General features: G+C 44.6%; 1 protein-coding gene across 1 annotated transcript in view; it reads left to right on the top strand.

Annotated features, from left to right (window-relative positions):
- The window catches only part of DAB2IP (DAB2 interacting protein), a 157,135-nt gene that overhangs the window by 35,830 nt on the left and 97,815 nt on the right, over positions 1-23,490 (top strand). The window contains exon 3 of the mRNA XM_074161288.1: positions 7,508-7,626. Within this exon, the coding sequence (XP_074017389.1) occupies positions 7,508-7,626 (119 nt within the window). The remainder of the gene's footprint in view (positions 1-7,507; positions 7,627-23,490) is intronic.

A 23,490-nucleotide genomic window follows, 5' to 3' on the forward strand; every position in this document is an offset into this window, starting at 1 on the left:
TACTTGCATTCTACCTGTATCTCCATTCCTGCGTCATTCATCCCTGATTGCTCAATTACCCTTCTCCTACCTTCCCAAGGAATATTTATCTGTCTTGTTCGGATATGAAATGTTGACAGTATGATAATTACAGAACTGTGAACAAATAATCCAGAGTAGTGGGGTTTTGTTTTAATAGGAGAACAAAAGAATCCAAATTGAAGAATCGGGTGATCCCTGAATAACAATGGCTGTTGAATTGCGGTTGTTTTCTAGACTCTCCCTGGCAGTTGCATCTTCCCTATTAACATCCCGTCTGTTCCATGTGTGTGTTACACGCGATCGTCAGCGCTTGGTTGGAGAGCGCAGACTGAGAATTCCCGAGTTTTCCATTACTTTACCGTAAGGCCTTGGCTTGCCTGGAGTTTCTTGGTAGTTCCCTTGGTCAGGGACTAAGGGTGTGTGCTGGTTGAGGAGGACTATTTCCGAGGCTGGGAGAGGAGTCTTTCCTTGGTAGAAAAGAGCAGAAAAGGAACAGAGTGAAATTCTGCAAAGAAACATTTAGCTGAATATCAGGAAAAATGTCCTGAGAGATACGCGGCTCTGGGAGCTGCCAGTCTGTGTAATTCTGGCTCCAGGGCAGCGGGAGGAGACCCTGTGACCGAGACGTTTTCAACAAGATAGGTAAAATCTTTACAAAAGTAGAGCATAAGCAGCAATTCTTTATTGGCCAGAGGTGGAAAAAGGACGAGCTGTTATGTGCTGAAGCTATTGCTTCTTCTGGCTGTGATTTGCTGATACTTGCATGTATTAGATTTGCCATATTCATAATTAACCCTCAGCGCCTCTCATTTGACGTAATTCCAGTTTTCATGACCTAGCCAGACCCGCACTGTCCCTTTGGTGACCTGTGGGACTTCAGTGCATCTTCATCTGATTTTTCAAATGGACTGAACTGAGTGTTTCCAATGACACTGCAAATTTGATTAATCTTTTGCCATGGAAGGGCAGTGTTGCTAAGCAGCACTTACCAACACGAGCTGTTTCTCACATTCCGGGGCTGCTTTAGGGCCTGGCTCACACACATACCCTCTCGTCCGCTTAAGCACTGTATCTCCGTGTTTATTCTCTGGCTCTGGATGCCAGAGCACAAGCCTGACCACAGTGCGTAGAGCGGTAGGATTTGAGTTTTTGTTGCTGTCTATCACTGGACACGTGATGTTTTTGCAGCTATTTTTCCATTCTTTTGGGTTTTATCCTAATTCCAAGATGATTGTGTCTCAGAGGGGTTTTCCTTATCCCTGTAGAATAATGGTTTAAGGTCGCATCAGTCAGAGCAAATTGGTGGTTCATGGATGGATGTTCTTGCTCTTACTCTCAGACATAAGAATTCCTTACTTCACCTCCTTTGCGTGTTTCTTTAGGCACTCACGGGGTGACTGGGAAGGGTCCTGAGAATTATGAAATAAAATTGAGAAAGAGAAACTGAAGGACTTTTCACCCACCTGGGCAAAGTCATGCGTTCAACCTCCTCTGAACAGAGGAGTAATACACGTTAATCTATGTGTGCATTTCTAGGTCCAGAGGTAATAACCTGATTTGATTTTCCTTTTAAGTTCACATCTCCCGTGCTCTGTGGACTTCTGAGGGCTATTGCTCTCCTTTGCCCTTTCCCTGGGCAAGTCTTACCGATGGGAGCGAGCTGGGTTTTGTCATGTAAACAGACTTTGGGTTTGTTGGTTGATAAACCTGCAAGAATGTAACTTCCCAGGGTTAACTCAGCAAGGATTCTCATAAGTTTAGGGTTGTCTTCAACTTCAGGTGACACTCTGGCTGACAGTCTCCTGCCTACCATATGCCCAGGTTCAAAACGGGTCCTGTGCAAGCATCGAATATACTGGAAATGCGGTTTTTGGGGAAAGGGCTCCGTGGGAGCTGTCTGTTCAGTCACCTTGCGAATAGAGCCCTTTATCACAGCTGACAGGAGGAGAACTGGGTGACAGGAAAACAACTTATAACTTACAAGTTCAAATCAAAAGAGCTGACAGTAATAAATTATATATGAAGTGTTTGAAAGGCTACATATACTTACAGGCACAGGCCTCTATACACTGAACAAATAAAAAATATTTGATCCATAAAGGTCAGTGCTATACGTGAAATTCCCTTCCTTTCTGTATCAATGCCAGGAGACCACTCGGTGGATTGCTTCTGTTCCTGGGCTTCCCAGAGACACAGGAGATGCCTGAACTCACCCTCAGTGGTTTTTTCGGTCTCTGCATTTCTTATTGTAGTTTAATGCAGTCATGTTCTACAAAGAGAGTAGTAGAGATTTGCACTTAGGTGTCTTTACCTGGTAAAAAATAGTATCAAAAGCCGCCGAAGAAAGCTTTCAAAATAAAACAGAAACCTAAGGCAAACATTGGTACTTGCAGAAACAGATAAACTCACTTTTTATACATTTATGGCTGTAATAGGATGCTTAGCATTGGCAAGACTCTACTTGGTTCACAAATACAAAGACTAATTATCCATTCAATGGAGCCTCAGTAAAAGGGTATTTCCATCTGCGGTGTAAGGGCAGCAAAGATGCTGTGCAAGAGCAGAAAAAAAGCTGATTCCAGAATTAAAGAAGTTTGATATGAAAAAAAAAAACCAAACAAACTGAGACTCTAAAGCCCAGAATAAGGACAGGTCTAGTAGAAAAGATTTACTTCCAATTTTACACCTATAAGCTTATCCCTGATATACTAGAAAAAATGGATACCCAATGTGAAATACTGCATTACACATTAATCCTTGCAGCAAGTACTTATTTATGGCAGTTTCATTATTCTGTAGTGAAAAAAATTCTGGCGTCCTCTGTAGTTGAGATTTGCTTGAACTGAAACAAAGAGATATGGAAGAACTATAAAAATAACCCCATCTGTTCACTCGTTATTGTGGTATGTCTTTACAGTGTTTATTCTGGGTGGTCTTTGGATAAAAGAGCACAAACCAGGACTTCTGCCTCTTCCGTCAGGGTTCCTGTTTGACCAGTGCTCTCCCAGTCCCGCTGGTTTGAAGCCTCACCACGCTCCTCACTTTGCCCCACGGGTGTTTTTCCAGCCCTGCTCCCTGTTTCCCATCCTCATTGTGCTTAGAAAATACTGAGAGCTGCCAGGACTCTTCCAAAGAAAGCTGCTCTTGGTGCATCCAGCTTGATTTATTGATATATTATATTTAAATTTTATATATATATATTGTGTTTCCATGGTGCTGAATTTTACCTTTAAAACTTTATCATGTGGGTTCACTGCGAATGAACATTAATGGTGTGGGAGTCGGTTCCAGACTTGCATCATTACTTTACGTTTAATAAAACAGGAGCTCGAGATTTTGCTGTCTTTAATCATCTACTCAGTTTTTCACCCCTCCATTTTTCTTTCTTCTTTCCAGTTTTTGTATTGTCGGCTGAGGGTGTGTGGAAGCAGCAGTTCCAGCATCTCAAAGGCATATGGTTCTGATGGGTTTGCACATATGCCTTAAAAGTATTATAATAGTAAAAATCTTAAAAATATTCAAATATTATAAAATAAGATTCTTTCCAGGTTCTAGAGTAATTGGAAATGCCAAAATTGATAAGCAGGAAAAATTAAAATGAGAGCCCCCCCCATTCCTCCATCTGCAGCAAGATGATGGCATCGGGTTTTGTGTCTGTCAAATATGGAAGGAAAACCAGCCCAAGTCACAGCAGACTCAATTGTCCTGTTTTGAATTGTGCCTGTCCTGTTTTAGCTTGAGTAGCAGTGGTTGTGATTAAGCCATTCCTCAAAAGGATTTGTTTTGGGTTTTTTTTTCTGCCTTTGTTCTTTGTGTCTTATTATAACTTCAGTCAGCTCTTGTGATGAGAGCAATTGTATTCCGGACTTGGGGATGTCAGAGTCAAAACTGCAGAAACAAAACGAGAAAAGCAAGGCCCTTGCACTTAAAAAAAAGTTAAATCACTGCACAGTGCGAGCTCTGTAAGTCTTTTTCTGGCTCGGCTAGTGGAGTTGTGTGCCACGCTCCACTGTGGGCTTTGATGGATGGCAACTTTCCATACAACTGTGCAAGTTTGCATGGTACATGACCAGAATTGTTGTCTCTACTCTAAAGACCCTAAAATATCCCCTCTTGCTCAGAAGTTAGGCTGTGCAAGGGATGAATTTCTATAGTTAATATCTCTGCTTACATTTTAAAAGGTATCTCATGATTTATTTTATGTCCGCTGCCTAAAAGGAAGTTGGTATTAGCCTAAGTTTTGCTTCATTGTATTCCAGAGGAACTTGAAAAGTCGTTTGGGCTAAACAAAGTCAAATCTGTACTAAATGAAGCAGAGGGGTTATTCTCATTTGTGCAAATTTTGCACTAGTTGTGGCTGAGCTGACACGTCTTTCGCGATGCGTCACAGCAGAGGAACGTCCCACTGTGGGAGCGATGCAGCCCCCGGTCCCGGCTGACGGCTCCAAGGGAGCCCCTGCCCCATGTGGACGCGGTGTCTCTGCCCCGGGGTGAGCTCAGGCTGAAGCGAGGACCCTCAGCACCACAGGTTGGGGTGTCTCAGGGTTTTCTGCTGTGGCAAACGCTGAAGGGATTCCTGGGCTCTGCAGATTTCTATTTATTGTCATTTAGTGCAGTCTATTAACTTCTTCTGAATGAAACCTTCCGAAGTTAGTAGTTTAATCTTTTCTAAGATATTTTTACTGGTGGTAAATGCTGCCCACACACAGGAAGACACAATTCTGCCCTAGACAGCTGTCAATATAAACTTAAAAGCATCTAAAGACCATGTAATATAAAGGGCAGTACTTTAATTACTAAAACTCACAAGAATGCAGGAAGGCTAGAGCAGTAGGCAATGTTCATAGCGTAGGATTAGCCTCACTTGTCTAGAGATCAGAATCAAATGTTGTTTAAAGTCATAAACGAAGAAGAAATGGATGATGTTCTTATGATCTCACCAGGAAAGCACGGCGGTCACACCCCAGGTTGGATTCTCTCTCTCTCGTATTTGTGGAAACCAACTCTCTCTTTTTTCCTTATCCCATCTAAAAATTACAGAAGGTAGTAATTCACACCTTAGACTTTCTGATCTCTGGCTCGCACTATGGAGGTGTGAAGTATTGCTATAGCAGCATAATTTATCAGCATTAAAATCTCTGACATACCATTCTCCCAAGGAAGCTAGCAATGAAAACTGGAAATGGCACAGTGTGATCTCCTTCTGGTAGCAATGAATGTAAAAACAATGGGAAACAGAAGGAAAGTAATGTCTTACTGCAACCCTAAATTCTAATTTCCAAATCCAGCACGAATCATCTAACAGTTGTCGAGATGTGAAATACAAGGTAGTGAGGGAAAGCTCTGCTCATTTGCTGCAGAAATTATTTGGTTTTTCTCTTATCAATTCCCTGTCCAGAGTTGAAAGCAGTTACTGGATTTGAATAGGATGACATATTTGTGACTAGGCTGGCAGCGACAGAGGATGTCCAGTCTCTTGCTTCTGGGCAAAAACTCCTCTCCAGTGGCATTTAGGGAAATCCTGCACGATTGACCAGTTGCATAGTTTTGATCTTTTCCTTCACAGCAAATATTGGCTAGTCTCCATAGCAGGCAACCAGTGGCCTCATCTAGCCAGAAGAACAAGAGCATGAGGAGTTGATAACAGGAGTATGAGGCTGATATCCTGTTGATATCACGAGAATGGGACTGAGGGAGATATCTCTGCGATGTTCTAGATAATGCAAATCCTCAGATGTGCTGGTTCATATTCATGTTTCTCTGTACCATAAAAAATTCTCTAAAGGTATTTCTCACGGGCAAAACCCCTTTGAAAAGGCCTTTGTTATCTTCTGCGTTGGCTTTGTGTAGGATGGCAAACCTGATGGCCCGTGTTACGCACATCATCCTATTTCAATCATGCAAATAGCTCCTGGAGAAATATTCAGTTCACACGAATGCATGCTGCATACCTCATTTGGAAGTATAGTGGCACTTAATAAATGTGAAACACCTTTGGTTATCGAGATGTTTCAAATTCTTGGTGCACTTACAAACAGGAAAGTCACTTCCATAACAAGAGCCGCACAAACTGCCCCGGGAAATTTTGCAACCTGAGAAAGACATAATGTGACCCGTGAATATTCTGGGTGGGGAAGGAGTGTTTAAATAGCAGAAACAAATGACAGGCTAGATGCGAGTTAGACTGTGATTATCTTCCTGCAAGACACATAAAGGGTATTAATTTATAACAGGGAGCTGCTAAGGGCTACATGACCTATATCCCATTCCATGAGGTTGACTGGAGAAATGACTGCGGCTCATGCTGGGAGTGGGGGGGAGCTCTGTGAGTACGTCTGGGATGCTGCGTAGTACCCGGTGGAAACCATGCCCCTTCTTCTCATAGTTCTGTCCTTCTGCCTGTCAAAATCAGTGCTTGATCCGGTGGGCATCTTACCCCCATTCACGGGGTCGGGAAGGGAAGCGGTGTGTGTACAACCCCAGGTTGTGCAGGGAGTTGCCAAGTTGTTTATATCCAGTTAATTTACTTCTTTGGGGTGACAGTCCGTAAAAGGGACACTTCTTTAGGCTTCACCCCAAACCCCTGGTTTCTCTTTAAAATGCTCCCCCACTTTCTCTGCCCAACGTGCTTGACCCAGCACGACTGTTCTCATATGCTGTAAACGCTGGACACCACAGTAGTATTATACTTTTATTGCCTTATTTAGCCAAGAGATTAAATGTAATGTTCAGATTATGTAGAACATTAACTCCTAACAATAAGCAAATAACACATTAGAAGCTTTGCTATTAAAACGTTTAGTGCTGGCTTTGCCGTGGAGCACTACAGGAGCCGTGACTTATGTTCCATGAGGGAGGAGGCAGGCGGGGAAGAAGGCGCCGGTACGTTCAGTGCAAGGGGCTCTTTCTGCTGTAAAGGTAGTGCCTATGGCTGCCGCCTCCATATGCTCTGTCTATGCGTGCTTTAAAGGGTATTTTCACATGTAGCTCAAACACCTGAGTCCAATTCTCCCAGCCATGGCTGAATATCTGGGCGGTTTCGACCAGGTAATGAAGTTCTCGCCCGTCTCCCGGTGGCTGGGGAGCGGGTGGTGTCGTGGACCAGCGCCGGCGAGCTGGGGCTACCAACCTGGGCCAGCCGGAGCCCCCGCGCCGCAGCCTCTCCCGGCGTCGAGGAGTTGGGATGTGCTAGTCTTGTCTTTCAGACAGTATTTTTATGTGAGCTGATGGTTGCCAGGGTAACGGAGGCTTCGGGGAGTCTCGCGCCGACGCAGCGTTGGGAGCAGATGTTGGCTGGGAGCTGGGGAGCCGGGCGGGCGTGAGGAGCGGCACCGCCGGCAGCCGGAGAGGACAATTTGCCCGGCTCCACTCGCTGCGAGAGAGCAGGTTTCAGGGCTCCCTCGCTCTTTCTCTCGTGGTTTTTTTTTTCTTTTTCTTTTTTTTTTTTTTTTTTGTTGTAATTTAGTATTCTTGTCTCACCCCACAGGGGTTCCTCAGCCGTCGGCTTAAAGGCTCCATCAAAAGGACAAAGAGCCAACCGAAGCTCGACAGGAACAGCAGCTTCCGGCACATTTTACCTGGCTTCAGGAGTGTGGACAATGAAAGGTAAGGGGACGCGTCTCGGAGGGTGGGGAGGAGGGTGCCTGAGACAGAAAGAGGATATTGATTTTTCCGGGTCTTGTTGTTAATGTCTCGCTTATCTTACTGAGAGCAAGGGCCACATCTGTGACAGACTTGCTTAATTGCAAGAGGGGTAATTTCAATTTGTTGGCGAGTATGCGGTGCGAGCCCTCCCTTTTTAGGTTAAATAACATGTCCGGAGAAGCCTGACTGCTCTGCTTTCTTTTCCCTAATAAATCCTAAGTTGATGCACCAGCATATAAATAGCACAGAGATGCAGCAGCCAAAGCCGACTGATGCGGGCGAGGGAGGGAGGGGGGGGATGCTCAGACGCTGGACTACATGGAACATTACTGGGTTACGCGTCGTATGAACAATAACATAAAACAATAACAACCGTAATCTCCCCAAATCCCTCTCTCCCCCTTCCACACACGTACGTCTTCGGCCGAGCCGGTGACTGCTGTCATTATACCGAGATGGATTCTCGGCATGTGGCCGAAGCTGCTTTTTCTGTCTGAGCCATGACAGGATCTTTCAGTCCAGGAGGGATGCGCTGCAGGGAACGGGCAGATGGGTCAGATGAAGCGTTTGACGTGGGGTGGCCGGTATTGGAGCGAATTGCAAGCAAAATAAAGCAGAAATGAGCCTTTGGTTTTATTCTTTAGCTCAGTTAGAAAGTATAGTAGCTCTTTAGTGGTTTGTATGTATTTATGTATATGTAGATTTATGGTAGTGTGTGCATGAGAGAGACACACACTGTAGGTAAATTTACGTGTAAATTCACATGCAGATCAAGGTCATGGTTGGGTGACACAGACTCCGTTACCAACCACAGAAACAAACTAGTGGTTTGTTTCCAAAAGGAGGATCTTTCAACCTTACGTGAATCATTTTGGGGAATGACACGGTACTGAAGTGCCAAGAACAGTCTATGTCTGAAAAATCTGCCAAATTGGACATAGACTGAAGTAACCATTTTATAGCAGTGGCATTTTAAAATATCAAGACAGTACTTTAGAATCCATTGAGTAAATGCTTCACTTTTAAAAGCAATGACAACTTTTACTTTGTTTTAGCTACACTTACTCGTTGGAGGGGCTGTGAATTTCTGAAGCCTGCGAATGACAGTTGTCAATTAGAATTTTTCCTTCCCTGACCTATTACAGCCTCTTAAGCTTTTTCCTTCTGGATTCTGCAAATAAGAGGAGTGTGTTGGTCAGTGCAGAGCGATATTTCAGGGGTTACTGTCTGGGAAGACAGAGCTGATGTGATCCCCGTGCTGCAGTTTTCACAAACGCTCGAAGTAGGGCACTGTGTTCCGTAGGGAAGGCAAGGGAGAGGAGCCGGGAATGTGCCTACAGAGCTGCTGCTCTGCTCACAGAACAGGCAAATCAGATATTGTTTTCTTTCTACCCAGACGAGCTCTGCTTCTTTCTGTGAACTGGCACTTAGGACACGGGAATTAACTGTTTCGGCCGGTCCTGCAGCCAAACTCATTTTCCCAAATTAAGCCTTGTCATTTCCCTGCCCTCCCGGGACGAGACCCTGGCGTGGGCTGGGCAGCGTCCTCTCAGACAGAGCCAGGTCTGCTGCAACTCTTCTTTACAGAGCCCCAGTGCGTGGCTGTAGTGCGTTTCCAGCACAGAGCTCAAAGGGTGGGTTAGAGGAGGGGTAGCGTCTGGCAGCCTTGAGTAAAACCCAAGGATTTTCTTATGTATTTTAGAAACTGAAAATGAAAGGGTTACGTTAAGCAGGTATCACTCAAAAATGCACTTTGTCGATGATACACAGATGTGCCCTGTTCCGGAGGAAACTCCCTGACACTAGGAAGCTTCTGACAGTGAGCTTTGAGTCCCCTTCCTTTCATGGTAGTGTCAGATCTATAACGTAAGCAAGGGTAATTCTGCTGAAGATCTTGGCCTTAGGTACTGCTGCTCTCTGCGAGGTGAAAGAAAAGCGGCAGCTGGGCTTCTCAGTCATGCATCGAGGTTTTGGGTGCAGAAGATAAAATTATCTTCCTGACCATTCCCACCCACGTCTGCTGAAATGCACAATGCACTCGCTGCTGTGTACGGAGGGGCTCGAGCCTTTGAGATCGCTCTCCTTCATTCTGTGCTGCGCTTCCTTGTCTTCCTTGTCATCCAAGAACTGCTTCAAAGAAGCATCTGGTATCGGAATATTTGCCTCTTAAGTATTTGATTCTTGACTCCATCTTGTATCTGAGCTGATTGTTCACGAACCGCTCCTTTGCTCATGGAAGTAACCGTTGTAACAGCGTTCTGGGCTGGAGCTTTGTAGAATTTTGCGGGAGATGCCATAGCAAAAAATGAATAGTGCAATAAATGCAGTCAGAACACTCAGGCTTGAAATACTGAGCTACGGTAGATCATAAATGATTCTGTTACTTGGCTTCTGTCTGTCTGAATTGAGACTGTGTCACGCCTCTTAGTTTCTTTATTTTTCCTTTTCTTCCATGTCCTGTTTATCCTGCTACATGCAGCAGATGTGTATGAATGTATGAACTGTGCACATACGTGTACAGGCAGCTCACGGGGGGACGTGGCGTGTATGTAGAGCAGAGAATATAAACAAATATATCTGTGCTTTTTATCCCGTGTTTGATTAGTGCATGCGTTTTAATATATCATGTAAATTTTAAATGGAAAATTATTGCCTCCTGCAATAGTGAGAAATTTGTACAGTGTGAGTTTTATAACAAAGGAAAACAAGGAAATATTATTAAACACTGGGAAAGTCACGGAATGTCTGACTGGCACCAGTTCAGAGTCGCCTGGTTAATTTTGTGCCAGTAGAGTCTGGTTTCCACACCTTGCGCTGGCACGAAGAGAAGAGCCGGGTTTCCAGGGGTGTCTCTCACAAAGCGGGGTCCTGGCGTCCTGGGGAGGAGCCAACGGCTCCGAAATGGGGGGACACGCTCTGTCGAGTTGACGTGCCACCTCCCCAGGCCCATGCCATTGCCAGGCAGGTGTCTGCCATCCTGCCGTGGTGTGGGTGGGGATGCTGAGAGCAACTATGAAAACTTAGAGAATTCCGGTTTAGTAAAACCTTGGCCAACCATTTTTTCTCTGTAGAGAACATCTGAGGAATTGCTTCGAGTGGGACGTTAGAAAATACGCTGAATATAGTCAAGCAGAGCTTCTGTTTGTTGAAAAAATATCGTTTCTTATAGTATTGCATTTTACATTGACTGAGAAGAGACCTTTTGTTTGAAAAAGGTGGAATAAGTAAATTACTGGGGGGTTCACACTGGAGTAGTTCGCCAAATTTTGCCAGTCTGATTGTTTTCTAGGAGTCCTGTTACAGTCACAGTAATAAAACTATTGATTGTGAATAAGAGAAGCAAAATCAGACCAAGTATAACCGATATTCTGTATGAGAAGTGCATTAATCTGGAACAATCAGTTTCTACAAATGTGAGATTTAAAGGAGGATTGGGGAATGAGTGCTCCTTTCAATTTGCTGGCTGCCCAGATTGCTTGTTAGAGCTAAAAAGGGTTCTGATAAAGCGGCTTTTTGCTAACGATGTCTCCTGCATCCTGATTTATTACAGCAGCTAACAAAGTTTTTATCGTGGAGCGCCGAATGTTTGTCTTTGTAGCAACCTCTCTGGAATCGGCCACAAATCAGGCATTTGGCAGATGGTTTTTTCTTGATTGGACCCACATTTCTCCTACAAAATTTGTGATGGAGAAAGTTTGTGGGCTTTGGGCACAGAGAGCAGAGATTGGAGAGAAGGTTATTCTGCAGTTGTTAGTTATTGTTGTTAGGGCATTCCTGATTGTTTTCTTGTTGTAGTGACCTTTTCTGTCACTGCTGTCACTTCGTTATAGTAATAGTTTAAAAATAATTTCTGGCAGTTTTTCAGGAATTTAGGAAGTTGGTTTTTATGGGGGTTGTTTGTGGGTTTTTTTTTAAAATCGAAGTGCACAAACTTGGTTCCATCTCTGAAACTGGCAAAGGCTGCCGTGACTTTGCACTGAGAGGGCAGGGACAGGGTATCGCTTTGTGGGACAAATACCTTCAGACTTTCTTGATTTGGTGGAAGATGAGTACTCTGTAATTCCATATTCTGATGTAATCCATCCCCACGCTGATCATTCCCAGGGACAGCTATTCTCAGTGCACCTACATCCTGGTTATTTAATGCTAAGGGACTCTTAATTACTAACATTTGTGATTCTTTTGCAAGGGCTTTTTTTCATAATTCCAAAAGATAACATTCTATTTAAGCTTTTTCTTGGCACAACAAAAGTCTGAGCATATGGTTGATTGTTAAATGAGCCTCAGCCTTGGAAGGGTACAGCCACGCATTAATAACAGCCACAACTTGCACTACTGCTACTTCCTCTTTAAACTACTCTTTTTTTTATCCCATCAACAATTTTTGCTTATAAGCCACAGAGGGAGGAGGCAGTGTACAAGCCACGTACTGCAGTGCATTTAAATCCTAATCTAGTGCTAATGCACTCTGCTCTGGGGGGTTTCAAATGCTCATAAAGCTTATTTTGATGCAATAGGAGAGCATCAATAACTTATGAACGTCTGTAGTCTTACAGTAAACTTAGTTTGTGAGTTCTTTTTAGATCTAATTATCATTTGTTTATTCCCAACAAACTGGATATGCCAAATGTTTTTAGGCCTGATGGAATTGGTTAAGTTTGATGAGAAGATGGTGAGTGCTGCATTACGAAGGAGGAAGGAGTCATTCTGCTTTGGGAAGAGCAATGACTCATCCTGCAGAACCGGGCCACGGGCAGACCCCAGAAGGCACGAAGGACTTTCGGATCTGGGTGAAGAAGTGCTGGAGATGCATGCTCTCTTCTGGCTCCTTACTTAAATGGCATTAGCCAGTGAAGCTTTCTAAGTGGGGAGACTTATAATAGTAGGTGCATAGTGAAGGGTGATGCTAAGAGCACGTTAAATACAGCAGAGGGGCCGCTGCTTTTCATCAGAATGAAAATATTTTGAGGAGTTTGTGCAGGGAAACCATTGAGCAGCGTCAACAATAAGTGAAATGCAGAACAAAACATCTCCCAAAGTCAGGAAGGGGAGCATCAGGCAGGAGCAATGTCTGTGTTCCCGTGCAGGGGGAGATTCTCTTCCCACCCCCCCTGCGGGCAGGGGACAAATGTCAGTGGCTTAAACATTCAAGGACAGCCTCAGGATTGAGACTGGTCTCATATAGTACCTGCATTGATATCAAGGCTACCTTGTCCTGGAGTATGCAAATCAGTCTTTTAATGGGGTTCCTTTGCAAAATATTTCTTGAACCAGAAAGTTAATTACTGATCTCTAATTAATGGTTATGTTACGAGGCTAGAGTAAAATCAGAGAGAAATGCTTTGAAGGAGAGATGCAGCAGGAAATTACTGGTTCTCCCCAGAAACTGTTATGTTCCTCATCTCCCTCTAATGGTATTAGGAAGTTTAGAAAATGGTATTCAAGTATTTTTAAAAGGATAATGCTCTAAATGGAAATAGGGGATTTTGGGGGGAGGGGTTTGGAGCGGCACTGAAACAAAAAAAATGATCCTTTATATGGAAGAAAGACTAATATTCTGCTTTGTAAAAATAATGTACAGTTCCCTTATACAGGTGGTTTGGGTTTCCATTGTGTTGAGCGGCCTTTATTCCCCTTTGGAGTGCGTCCGATGCTGCAGTTACGGGCTGGTGACGGGCAGTTATAGAGCAGGAGGGTGTTTAAAACCGGGTGTGGAATTGGGGGTTTCAGTCCTCCTGGGCAGGGCAGCCCCCAGTGGCAGAGGGGGCTCGGCACATAGAAATATTTGTTATAAAGCCCCGTTCAGCAATATGCTGCTCCTCCTGACTAAAGCCATTTAATAACCCCAAGAGGGGCAGAGACGGTCTGAAAACGTTATGGTGCCTTTTGGCTTGGCCCAAGGCAACAGCAAGGGCTCAACTATTCCTCCTGTTAAATTGGTTTTTGTTCCACATTATATATGTGTGTATATAGGGCTACAAAGATGATGAGGGGCGTGGAGCATCTCCCTTACGAGGAAAGGCTGAGGGACTTGGGTCTCTTTAGTCTGGAGAAGAGAAGACTGAGGGGGGATCTGATCAACGCCTATAAATACTTCAAGGGTGGGTGTCAAGAAGACGGGGCCAGTCTTTTTTCAGTGGTGCCCAGGGACAGGACAAGAGGGAACGGGCACAAACTGGAACATAAGAAGTTCCATCTAAACATGAGGAGGAACTTCTTTCCTGTGAGGGTGGCAGAGCCCTGGAAGAGGCTGCCCAGGGAGGTGGTGGAGTCTCCTTCTCTGGAGACATTCAAACCCCGCCTGGACACGTTCCTGTGGGACCTGCTCTGGGTGGACCTGCTTTGGCAGGGGGTTGGACTGGATGATCTCCAGAGGTCCCTCCCAACCTCATATCACTCTGTGATTCTGTGATATATATATATATATATATATGTATATATATATATGTTTGTTCAGGCTTTTGCACGTGCATATGAATCTCTGATCTGTGTCTGAGGCTGCCTGAGGTAAGCGTATTTGACATTCTCAGAGAAATACACAAACACTTCCCCTTATCCTACCTCCTCAAACTAACTTCCTAATTGAAGAGGGAGGTCAGGTCTGTTATCTCTCAGCAAAAGACTATATTAATGCCTAGAAATTTTTCAAGCCACAGTAAAATGTCAAGGGGAGGGCTAAGAGGCTGGAATTATTTTAATAGCCTTCTTCACATTTCCCCGCTTCCCGGTTTCCGAACAGTCCAAACAACCAGCCCAGTGCCCCACAGGGTACGGCTCACGCCTTGACTCCACTTGGAGTCATGTAACAAAATTATAAAATCCTTCCTGCTTAGGCATATGCAGCGCTACTGGGATAATTGGCTTCATGCATCTTACAATTAGCTTGCAAAAATATGTTTTGCATTCCTGACCTTTTCTCTATAAGCAAGGCCATTGTTTCACTGTCCTGCTTAATTACAAAATATAGTGTTGTGCGAGGATAGAGATGACATCGTTGTATCGTTGGCTCTAATTTGACGAGACATCATAATGGGGAGTTTTCGTACCGAGGGCACTGAATTAGTGTAGCGTGAAGCCACATTTCTCTAAACCTACTAAATAAGGAGAAGTTAATTTTATGCTCTATCTTTTTGACGTTTGTAATCAAAGCATTGTATTCCAGCTGCAGATGGTTAGCATTTGAAGAATGTTTGGTAAATGCCGACAATCGGAAGGCATTGTTTCTGCAGCGGAAGATCAGGTTGATTAATGGATAGAAGGATGCTCGCTTTCATTTTACTCTTCTCGCAGTCTGAATACTTATTATTGACTCGTCTGGCCATCGCCCGCCAGACGCGATGGTGCGGAGCATCGGTGTACACCTCGGGCTTACAACCAGATAGCTCTGTTCGTATCCATCGGCAAAGCCTCTGAGCGAGGGTGACAGTGAAGTCTCGTTGTGGCTGACGGTGTCTCGATTCCCTTCAGATGGAAGGCAGATACTGCTACTCCGCTGCGTTAGTGTTTTGTTTCCAAACACACTATTTATTCTGACTTCGCCCTGGTGAGATTTTCGTGTGCATGAATTTCCGTGCAATTACATCAGCGTTACTCTTCATGTCAATAAGCTCAAAGAAAAAAAAAAAAAAAGAGAACATGCCATCACTACAGCTTTTATGCCAGAAGATGCTTTCTGTTAGTTCTAGACTCTTCTGTTTGCTTTTTTAATTATTATTTGTTTACCACAAAACCTAAGATACTTCTATCCCAGGCTTAAACATTCTGGCACACAATGAAAACTGCTCATGATGAAAACCTGACTTTTAAACTCAGAGGAAGAGTCTTGCTTTCCCCAGCAACTGTCTCCTGGCCACGTGTTCCCCTTGCAGCAGATCCCATCATCACGCAATCTTAGGAAGGTCACCAAGTTGATTCAATGGGAAATTATTATTTAGGGGGGGGATTTTCAGTTTGGTGAGGGCACTGAACCAACTCATGTAACTGCAGAGTAGCGGGAGGATGGCAGAAGAAGGCCTTTTCCTTTCCACGGCAGTGTGCAGTTGCATTTAATGAGAAATAATGTCAAACCATACTCTGTTTCTGCCCCTGGCGCTGTGCTGGGGAGGGAGATCCACCCGGCATCCACCTCAGTTTTCCATCAAATTTCAAAATGGAATTTCCCATCTTAGAGGAGACGTACATTGCTTGATGCGCCAATTTTTTCTGCCCTCTGCTCTGTCCTTTCTACTGGCAGAAGTTATTAGCGATAGGTGTCTTTCTTTCGTGGAAGAAGAAAATGTTTAAAAACAAGTTTTGCTGTGTTCTTTATTGAAACTCTGCAAGACCTTGATTGGAAAATCTGTGCGAGGGGTAAAGACAGAGCGGTAAGTGAACATACAACAGCTGAGGTGGGCAAGGTTTTCCAGGCTTTGTTCAGGGAGCTGGAAGACGCAGATGTTTGACATGTATATCTTGTTATCCAATTTCGTATTGCAGTGGTTGCGCACAGAAACGCGTTGATTGTAGCTGGAGGCAGCCTGAGCTCACTGCTGGCAGTTAGTTGTACAGAGCACTGGATATAATGATGTTCAAGACTTGTGAATATAAAATAACTATGTCAGGTTCATCCATCAGCTGGGAGGGAAGTTAAAAACAGAGGGAGGAAAAATACGCTCCTCTGTCCTTCCTCCTTTCCATACTCTTCAGTAGTAACTTATGATGTGGAGCCTCTTCTTGAATGATTATTAGGGAGATTTCAAGTAGACTGTTCACGTATGGGTCTCTTCTTATGATACTGATACTATGATGCTGTTTTTCTTGTTGGCAGTGTTTATAATTTTAATTTTCGGTAGAGCTACAGAATGCCTCACTTAGGTTCTCTTCAGCAAAATTCAGGTCAGGTGTGATGAAGAGAAGGAAGAACTGATTTTAATTGAATTAAACCACTGCATTTTAGCTGGAATTAAAATATAATTTGTTTAAAAATACTTAACTGATTTGAACTAAAGCCAGAAATATGAATTCAGCTTTAATCCATGTGTGTTATATAAGTAATTATATGAGAAAGGGATGTGGCATGCATTGTTCGTGATTGATGGTGTGCAGGAGGGTGGCATTCATTCACAAAATGATGTAAATGTATCAGTAATTATAAAGCCGTAGGTATTATATCAGGCTGTCCCCTTTGCTCCCATTTACAAATGTCTCTGGGATTACGCTGCCCCTGTACAATAGCCCCCACGCTCCGTCGCCGGTACGTGAGGGATTACACACATCCCCTATTTGAACCATTCATGATTCTTCCCCACAGGAGTCCCTCTGCAAAGTATTCCTGCGGTAGTTACCGCGTGATTTACATAACTCTCTTGTATGTACCTTGAATAATTAATATTTTGCTGTCCTTGCTGTGTGGGGAGATTTGTTCCATTATGGATGTGTTTGTTGCTATATAGTAACGCTTTAAATGGTATTTATATATACAGAGAGAGAAAGGGAGAAAGATTTATATATTAATTTTTTTTTTGGTGAGAACAAAATTTTTATAAAATTCATTGCTTCCGAGAATGGAAATGCCAGGCAGAGGCTGCTGTTAGCTCACCTTGGGATCTGTTGTTTCTCCTCTGCCTGGGCATAATCCTCCCGGGCGCTGACGAAGGCCAAGAGCCATCCTGTCGGGACGAGAACCCAGGCTGCGGGGCAGGCTCCTCGGGAGACGGGATGTGACGTTTCCCCGGCTCCCGTGGTGCTTCCTCCTCGGCCACCGCACCGGGTGCTGGGTCTCCCTCCAGGCACGGAGACACCGATTCTGCAGCGAGAGGAGGGTGAGACACGGGTGCCTTGGAGACTCCTCAGTTGCCCAGTTCTCTTCGGTCTGTTGTACGAAGAGCCTGGACTCCGTGTGTGTGTGTGTGTGTGTCTGAGATGTTTGGCATTTTCAATCACAATAAAAAATGCTTCTTGCTGCCTTGTGACATAGGAACAATTTGAGTCCTGGCTACTGCTAACAGATGGTAAGAAGAAAATTTGAGTTCAAGTTGCCAGTTGCTTGAATTTGGTGGTACTTTAGGCTATTGTAAAGGGAAGAGCCATTTGCAGCGTATCATTTCTCACACACGTTCACACTCTGAATCAGTGGGGGAGATCGAGGTATAAAATTCGGCTGTTTGTGATCTCTCTTTTATTTTAACTGTTGTGCTTTCAGAGGATCAGGTTTGCATGGTTTAAAAACCCCATTGCAGCGTTTTTTATTTCTTTTGATACCTGCTGAAATGGCTGCTTTATTGCTATACCTTAATACTCACTGGCATGGCGTTGTTCGTGATTACTTGATATTGTGGCATTTTCACTATACCTTTTACCAATGCTGTAAGTAAAGGTGGAAGAAAGTGTTGTTTGTGTCTGTGCTGGTGAGCACAGAGGGTTTGACCAGCAAAGTGGGGTGACGTGGGGCTGGGAGCGCCTCGGTGGGTGCGGGTACCCGAGGTACCCCCAGGACCGGTGACCACTGGCCACGTGTATCCTCAACTGGATATTGCATCTGCAGAGGATCCCTACGTGAAACCTCTCCAGCTCACCCAGAATTAATTATTCATTGATCATCACTCAGACCTCATGGATTAGGGAGTGGGGAGGAGGGTTGGCAGGGGGTGGATAGAAGACGAAGCAATTTGGATTGCAATTAGTATTTAATTCCTTTCCTTACTCCCTGTTTGCTTAAATTGGAGATTGCGTGTTAAAACCACGCAGGGATTTATATCCCAGCAGTGGAGGTTCCCTGTGCACCAGAAACGAGCAAATCCACTACAGTCTTGAAGCTTCCCAAAGAGATAAAACACTCAGTCAATTTGAGGAGTGGAAACATCAGGGGAGTGAGTTTTGCTTAGAAAATATTGCAAGGGAACAGCAGTGCTCGGTCTGCCAACGCAGGAACACTTCATAGCCATACCCTGCCCTTGCGATAAGAGCTGTTAGATATTGTCTCACTCCATCCATCATCTGTCTTCTCCCCTTTCGAGCTCCTTGAGTGTGCTCCTTGCCAGGAGTCTCCTCTGGGGGTTACGGTTGTGGCGGATCCATGATGGATCCCGAAGCCCGTCTGGGTGAGCCGTCTTGCAGCGGGCGATGGAAACCCCAAACCCACCCACGGGGTGCATCGCCCGGTCCCAGAGAATGTAATTTTAAGTTTAGTCATTACAAAAATGTTAGCCAACAGTTGAAAGTCTGCTTCACTGGCGAGATTGTGTCTCGTGTTGAAACCTCAAGGGGTTTTCTTGATTATACCAGTAACCACAGTCTGGGTCACACTTTGCAATAATTATCCTGATGTCTGAAAGGTTGTTAGAAAGTCCCTAGAGGAAGGGGCCCAGTTGCATCGCAGAAGAATTTAGAGGTATATTCTGGCAAGCCTTCAGCACTTAGAGATTTATTTAAGTTAGTTCTTTTAATTGCTTTCTTGCATCCCCGTTCTATTCTAAGCTCCATGAGCCATCTAGGGAAGTAAGTCTGGCTAATATTAATCTCCTCAATCCTTCTTCCTTTAACTAGTTACTCCTGGCTTCATTTACACACATTTGAGCCCTACAGAGTGGGTAATAATTTTGCTTCTGTTTTAACATGTTCTAGTAGAACGTGTAACTTAGGAAAAATCATCAGCTGACTTCTGCATTTGATTTTTTTTTTTTATTAACTCTCATCTCTTAAATGTGGCTTATGATCTCTGTGTAACATTGCTGCTTCCTGAGACTGTTGGCAGCTTCAGTGATATGTATTCATAAAGCAATTCCAGGTCCTCGAGTGAAACCTGCTAGAAAAGGGCACAGAATTATTTGTCTTTTTTTCATTATCATGGCCCTCTTGCACCTGTTCTGATGTGCACTTGAGAGGAGTTTTCTTACTTGATGCCTTTATATCTAGAGCTCCCTCTTTGTATAAACCAAGGTGGGGTGTCTTGCCCTCCTTAGATAAAGTCCCTTGTGTTGAGGCTGTCGCTCACTTTATTAGCCCTAGTTCCAGCTCTCGCACAACGGGCAGAGCCCCCCCGCACCCCTCGCTCAGGGCAAATGTTGTGATCGCAGGGAGAGAGGAAACAGAGCGACAAGAGCAGGTCAGAGTGATGGCCCAGGAGCTCCCTGCCCGGTGCCAGGTCGTGGTTGGCTTCTTCCCTGGCTCTGGAGCTTGGTTATCTCTTCTGAATGTTGTTAAAAGCATCATTGTCTTAAAAAAGAACAATCCTGTTTGAGTCGTGTGAAGTTTTTTGTTCTCAATTACATCTTGTATCAATGAGTTCCACAGGCACAGTGAGATGTGTGGTGCATAATTTATATCACCAACACTTTTTAATCTATCTTTCATCTTTATTATCTATTCCTGGGCCATTTTATAAAAGACAGTAAATAGAAACAGACGGTTTATTTCTTATTTTACCATGCATTATTTGCTGATAATTTGCTAAGGGGACACTTGTCACGCCGTCTCTCCTTGTCTTTTCCAGCTAAAGAGACTCCTCTTAGCCTGTTTTCCATGGTTTATATCGCTTCTTGAGGCTTTCCCTAATAAATGTATTGCACTTGTACATTACTATGCCTTAGGAAGAAACACCTTTTCTACATCTCTTTTTCTTGAAAGCACTGGCAGAAGTGTTCTGTGCATCTCTAAGATGGGTGTCTTAGGGGACTGAGACTGACACATGAGAAACAAGAAGATGTTAGTTTGGTAGCACCCAAATTCTGCACTTCTGGGGCCTTAAGAGAAATTCTGGGGTGGAGGAGGAGGAGGGAGAAAATAGGTACTGGCTGGCTGCTGGGAGACTTTTCAGCAGGTAGCACTACTGGATGAACCAGAACAAGGATATCGGGTTCGAGCAATGTGTGCCGCTGCGCAGGCTATGAGCTGTGGCACCCCTTCCCTCTCCAGGATGGGCAGACCCTTCGTGTGAACGGTGATGGTGGCTGAGAGAATCAGGGACCTTAGTGTAAGAGTCTGTCTGGGGTGCCAAAGCTCTGTGGCATTTCAGGCATGGGGACAGAGGCTCCAGGGCTCCCATGGGAATAGATGCTCCAGGGCTCCCATGGGACAGAGGCTCCAGGGCTCCCATGGGAATAGATGCTCCAGGGCTCCCGTGCTTCCTCAGCCCCGGCACAACACGACCCGCTGCCTTTCCTCCACCCGCCCTTTCCATCTCTGCGACTCCTCATCCCTTCTCGTCTCAGAGGAACACATCCTTTTGTTAAAATGAAGTGATATAGAGTCAGCATTACACAGAGGAATGAGTTATAAAATAATGGGGCTAATAAGCATGTAAAATAACCTGACTGTACAAGAGTGCAGTCTATGGAACAGCAGCTGCAGCAAATATATTCAGGTTATCAGTGTGTGGCTATTTTGTGCTGAGAGGGCTTAGGTGTAATGAGAGTTACTGCATCACGGGAACTCTTGGCAATGAATGGTGACATTTTCCAATAACAACTTTTAGAAATGAAAAAAAAAAAAAAAAAAATCCTCTGTCTGAATGTAGCTCTGACTGACAGCCTGGGGCTCTCCTCTCCCTACCCTCACAACAGGTAGAGCAGATGAGGTGACGGCGGCTTTTCCCGTGCCCCCCAGCCCACACACCTCGAGCCCCCACCACAGAGACCTCTGCGAAGGGCAGCCAGGCTCTCAGTCCCCCGCTGACATTTATAGAGAGAAAAAAAAAAACCACATAAGAGGAAGAAAAGCACCCATTCCACGCGTGCCCCGGGGAGAGTGTCCCCTCCTCTGCGTTGGGTGGGCGGCTTTTGGAGGATTAGGCACCGGCTGCTGAGAACTGGACTCGGGTCACCAGGCTGCTGTCGGGCAACCGAACGGTAGCTCTTAATTCCTTAGTCCTACACCGCTACCTGTGGTTTGGAGACTCATCAGTAATTTCCTGGGCTAACTGTCCTGACCTTGGTGTTCTGAAACTCAGGTTAGATTTTTTTTTTTTTCTTTTTTTTTGCCATTAAAATGCAAAACAGGACTTGACCTAAATAATTCCACCAACCCAATCATAATTCTGAAGGGTTTAGAAGAATCAAATTCCCTTAAACATTGAAGATGATTCCACAGTCCCTGATTTCACCCAGCCCATTATCCTCCTTGGTTCCAAATCAGCATGTGGCATTCTTGCTCCTGACTCCAATAAATTACAGGTTAGAGCAATGTGTCAGTATTTTCAGAATAGGACGAGTGCTGTATCGCCTGCATCTCTGGCATTTTTATTTTCTCCTATGTGATGTATTAAAACCACAGACCTTGTCACCAACGAGCTGAAAAACCATCATTCACCTCTGAGTAGTTTTTCTGGATGCTTTTACATTTTTTTTTTCCTTTCTATAAATGTCAGTGTATAAAGAATGCAGGATTACATTTGATTTGTGCTGTTGGTGTTTGGTACATAAAGAGTAACACTGTTTGGTATCAGTGAAATATTTTGGAGAAATTGACTCCTCCCAATTGTGCGCATCCTTATAATTGAGTTAAACGTAACCAGATCTGTGAAACCCATTGTCCCCCTCGGTGGAGATTAGGGCAGGCCAACTGTTTGGAACAGTGATTAGTAAACTCTTACTCTAATAAATATTGTGACCTGGCACTGCAGCTATTCTTATAACCTGGCCGTAGTTTACCTTAAAAATTATACTCATTTTGTCTCACTTGAAAAATGTACTGAGAATTCATTAACTTTTTGTTGAAAAATTGAGTGAGTCATCACCTGACAAAAAAAAAAAAGTCAAATTCAGCCGTTTGTACGGATTACTTAGGATGGGCTATTTTGTCCAGTGATATTTTCTACTGTTTGTACAAAAAGTGCGCTGGAAAATGTTCTGTCTCGGTCGAGTGTCCGGCTCTGTTGGAGCTGTTTGTTGTGCTCTTTATGAGGTCACGGAGCTCCCATTTTTCTGTGTCACGGCATCCTCTTCACAGTGACCTCGCCACAGACCTATTTGAAAGGTTCTAGGTGTCGCTCCCATGGTCAGCTAAATTTTGCCGTCACTGGAAAGATGTCCCAGTGGAGTCCATCGCTAGGACTTTTTGTCAGCAGCGGCCCCTTCTCCTGGAGCTCGTCTTTGCGCTGCCCTTTGCCACGATACAAAGGGTCGCGTTATTCCATGTCAGTGAGTTTGCAGGAAAATCTGGCCTTTTTGTTATGGTCATAAGCTGGTGTCTGTCTGTTGCTGAGCTGTAACGAGCTGAGAATCTGCTCCGTGGTAAATCGTGAGACTGCGTAATTGCGGCTTACACGACACGCACACGCAAGCACCCGGGGAATTGGTGTGTAGGACGGATTGGGAACGTCTGCCTTGTGCAGCTTCCATCACTGGTGTTCCCCGCGAAAAGAATTTCCCTGCTGCTTAATTTAGCAACACGTATATCCCGTTTTCAGTTTTCTGGAGAAGGTGGGAAGGAACGTGGGTGGTTTTGCTCGGAGCTTAGGGAATTTTTGCCGCTGCCACTCTCTGATGACTCTAAAAGGTGGTGACTTTCCCCGAGTCCACCCCGTGCCTTGTTTCTCTGCATGCAAGGGAGTGGTTTTCCACAACAACAACAACAACAACAACAACAACTGGCCATCGCAGCTCTTGTTTTAAATAACGTGAAAATAAAACAGGCTGCTCCCAGCCCGGACTCTGCAGATGGGCAGTGTTTTGAATCCTGCTTGAATAATCGCTGATGCTAATTATAGAATTCGGGGAAGACGTCGGCGCGGCGGCCGGGGGGGGAGCAAGGGCCGATGCTGCCGGCACAAACTCCAACCCTTTCTCCATCGTGATTTCTGCTCTTCTCTTTGTCTCCCCTTTTCTTCCCCTGTGCTGCCCTTGCACTTCC

This window comes from Numenius arquata, chromosome 19 (genome assembly GCF_964106895.1).
Source record: "Numenius arquata chromosome 19, bNumArq3.hap1.1, whole genome shotgun sequence".
NCBI lineage: Eukaryota > Metazoa > Chordata > Aves > Charadriiformes > Scolopacidae > Numenius > Numenius arquata.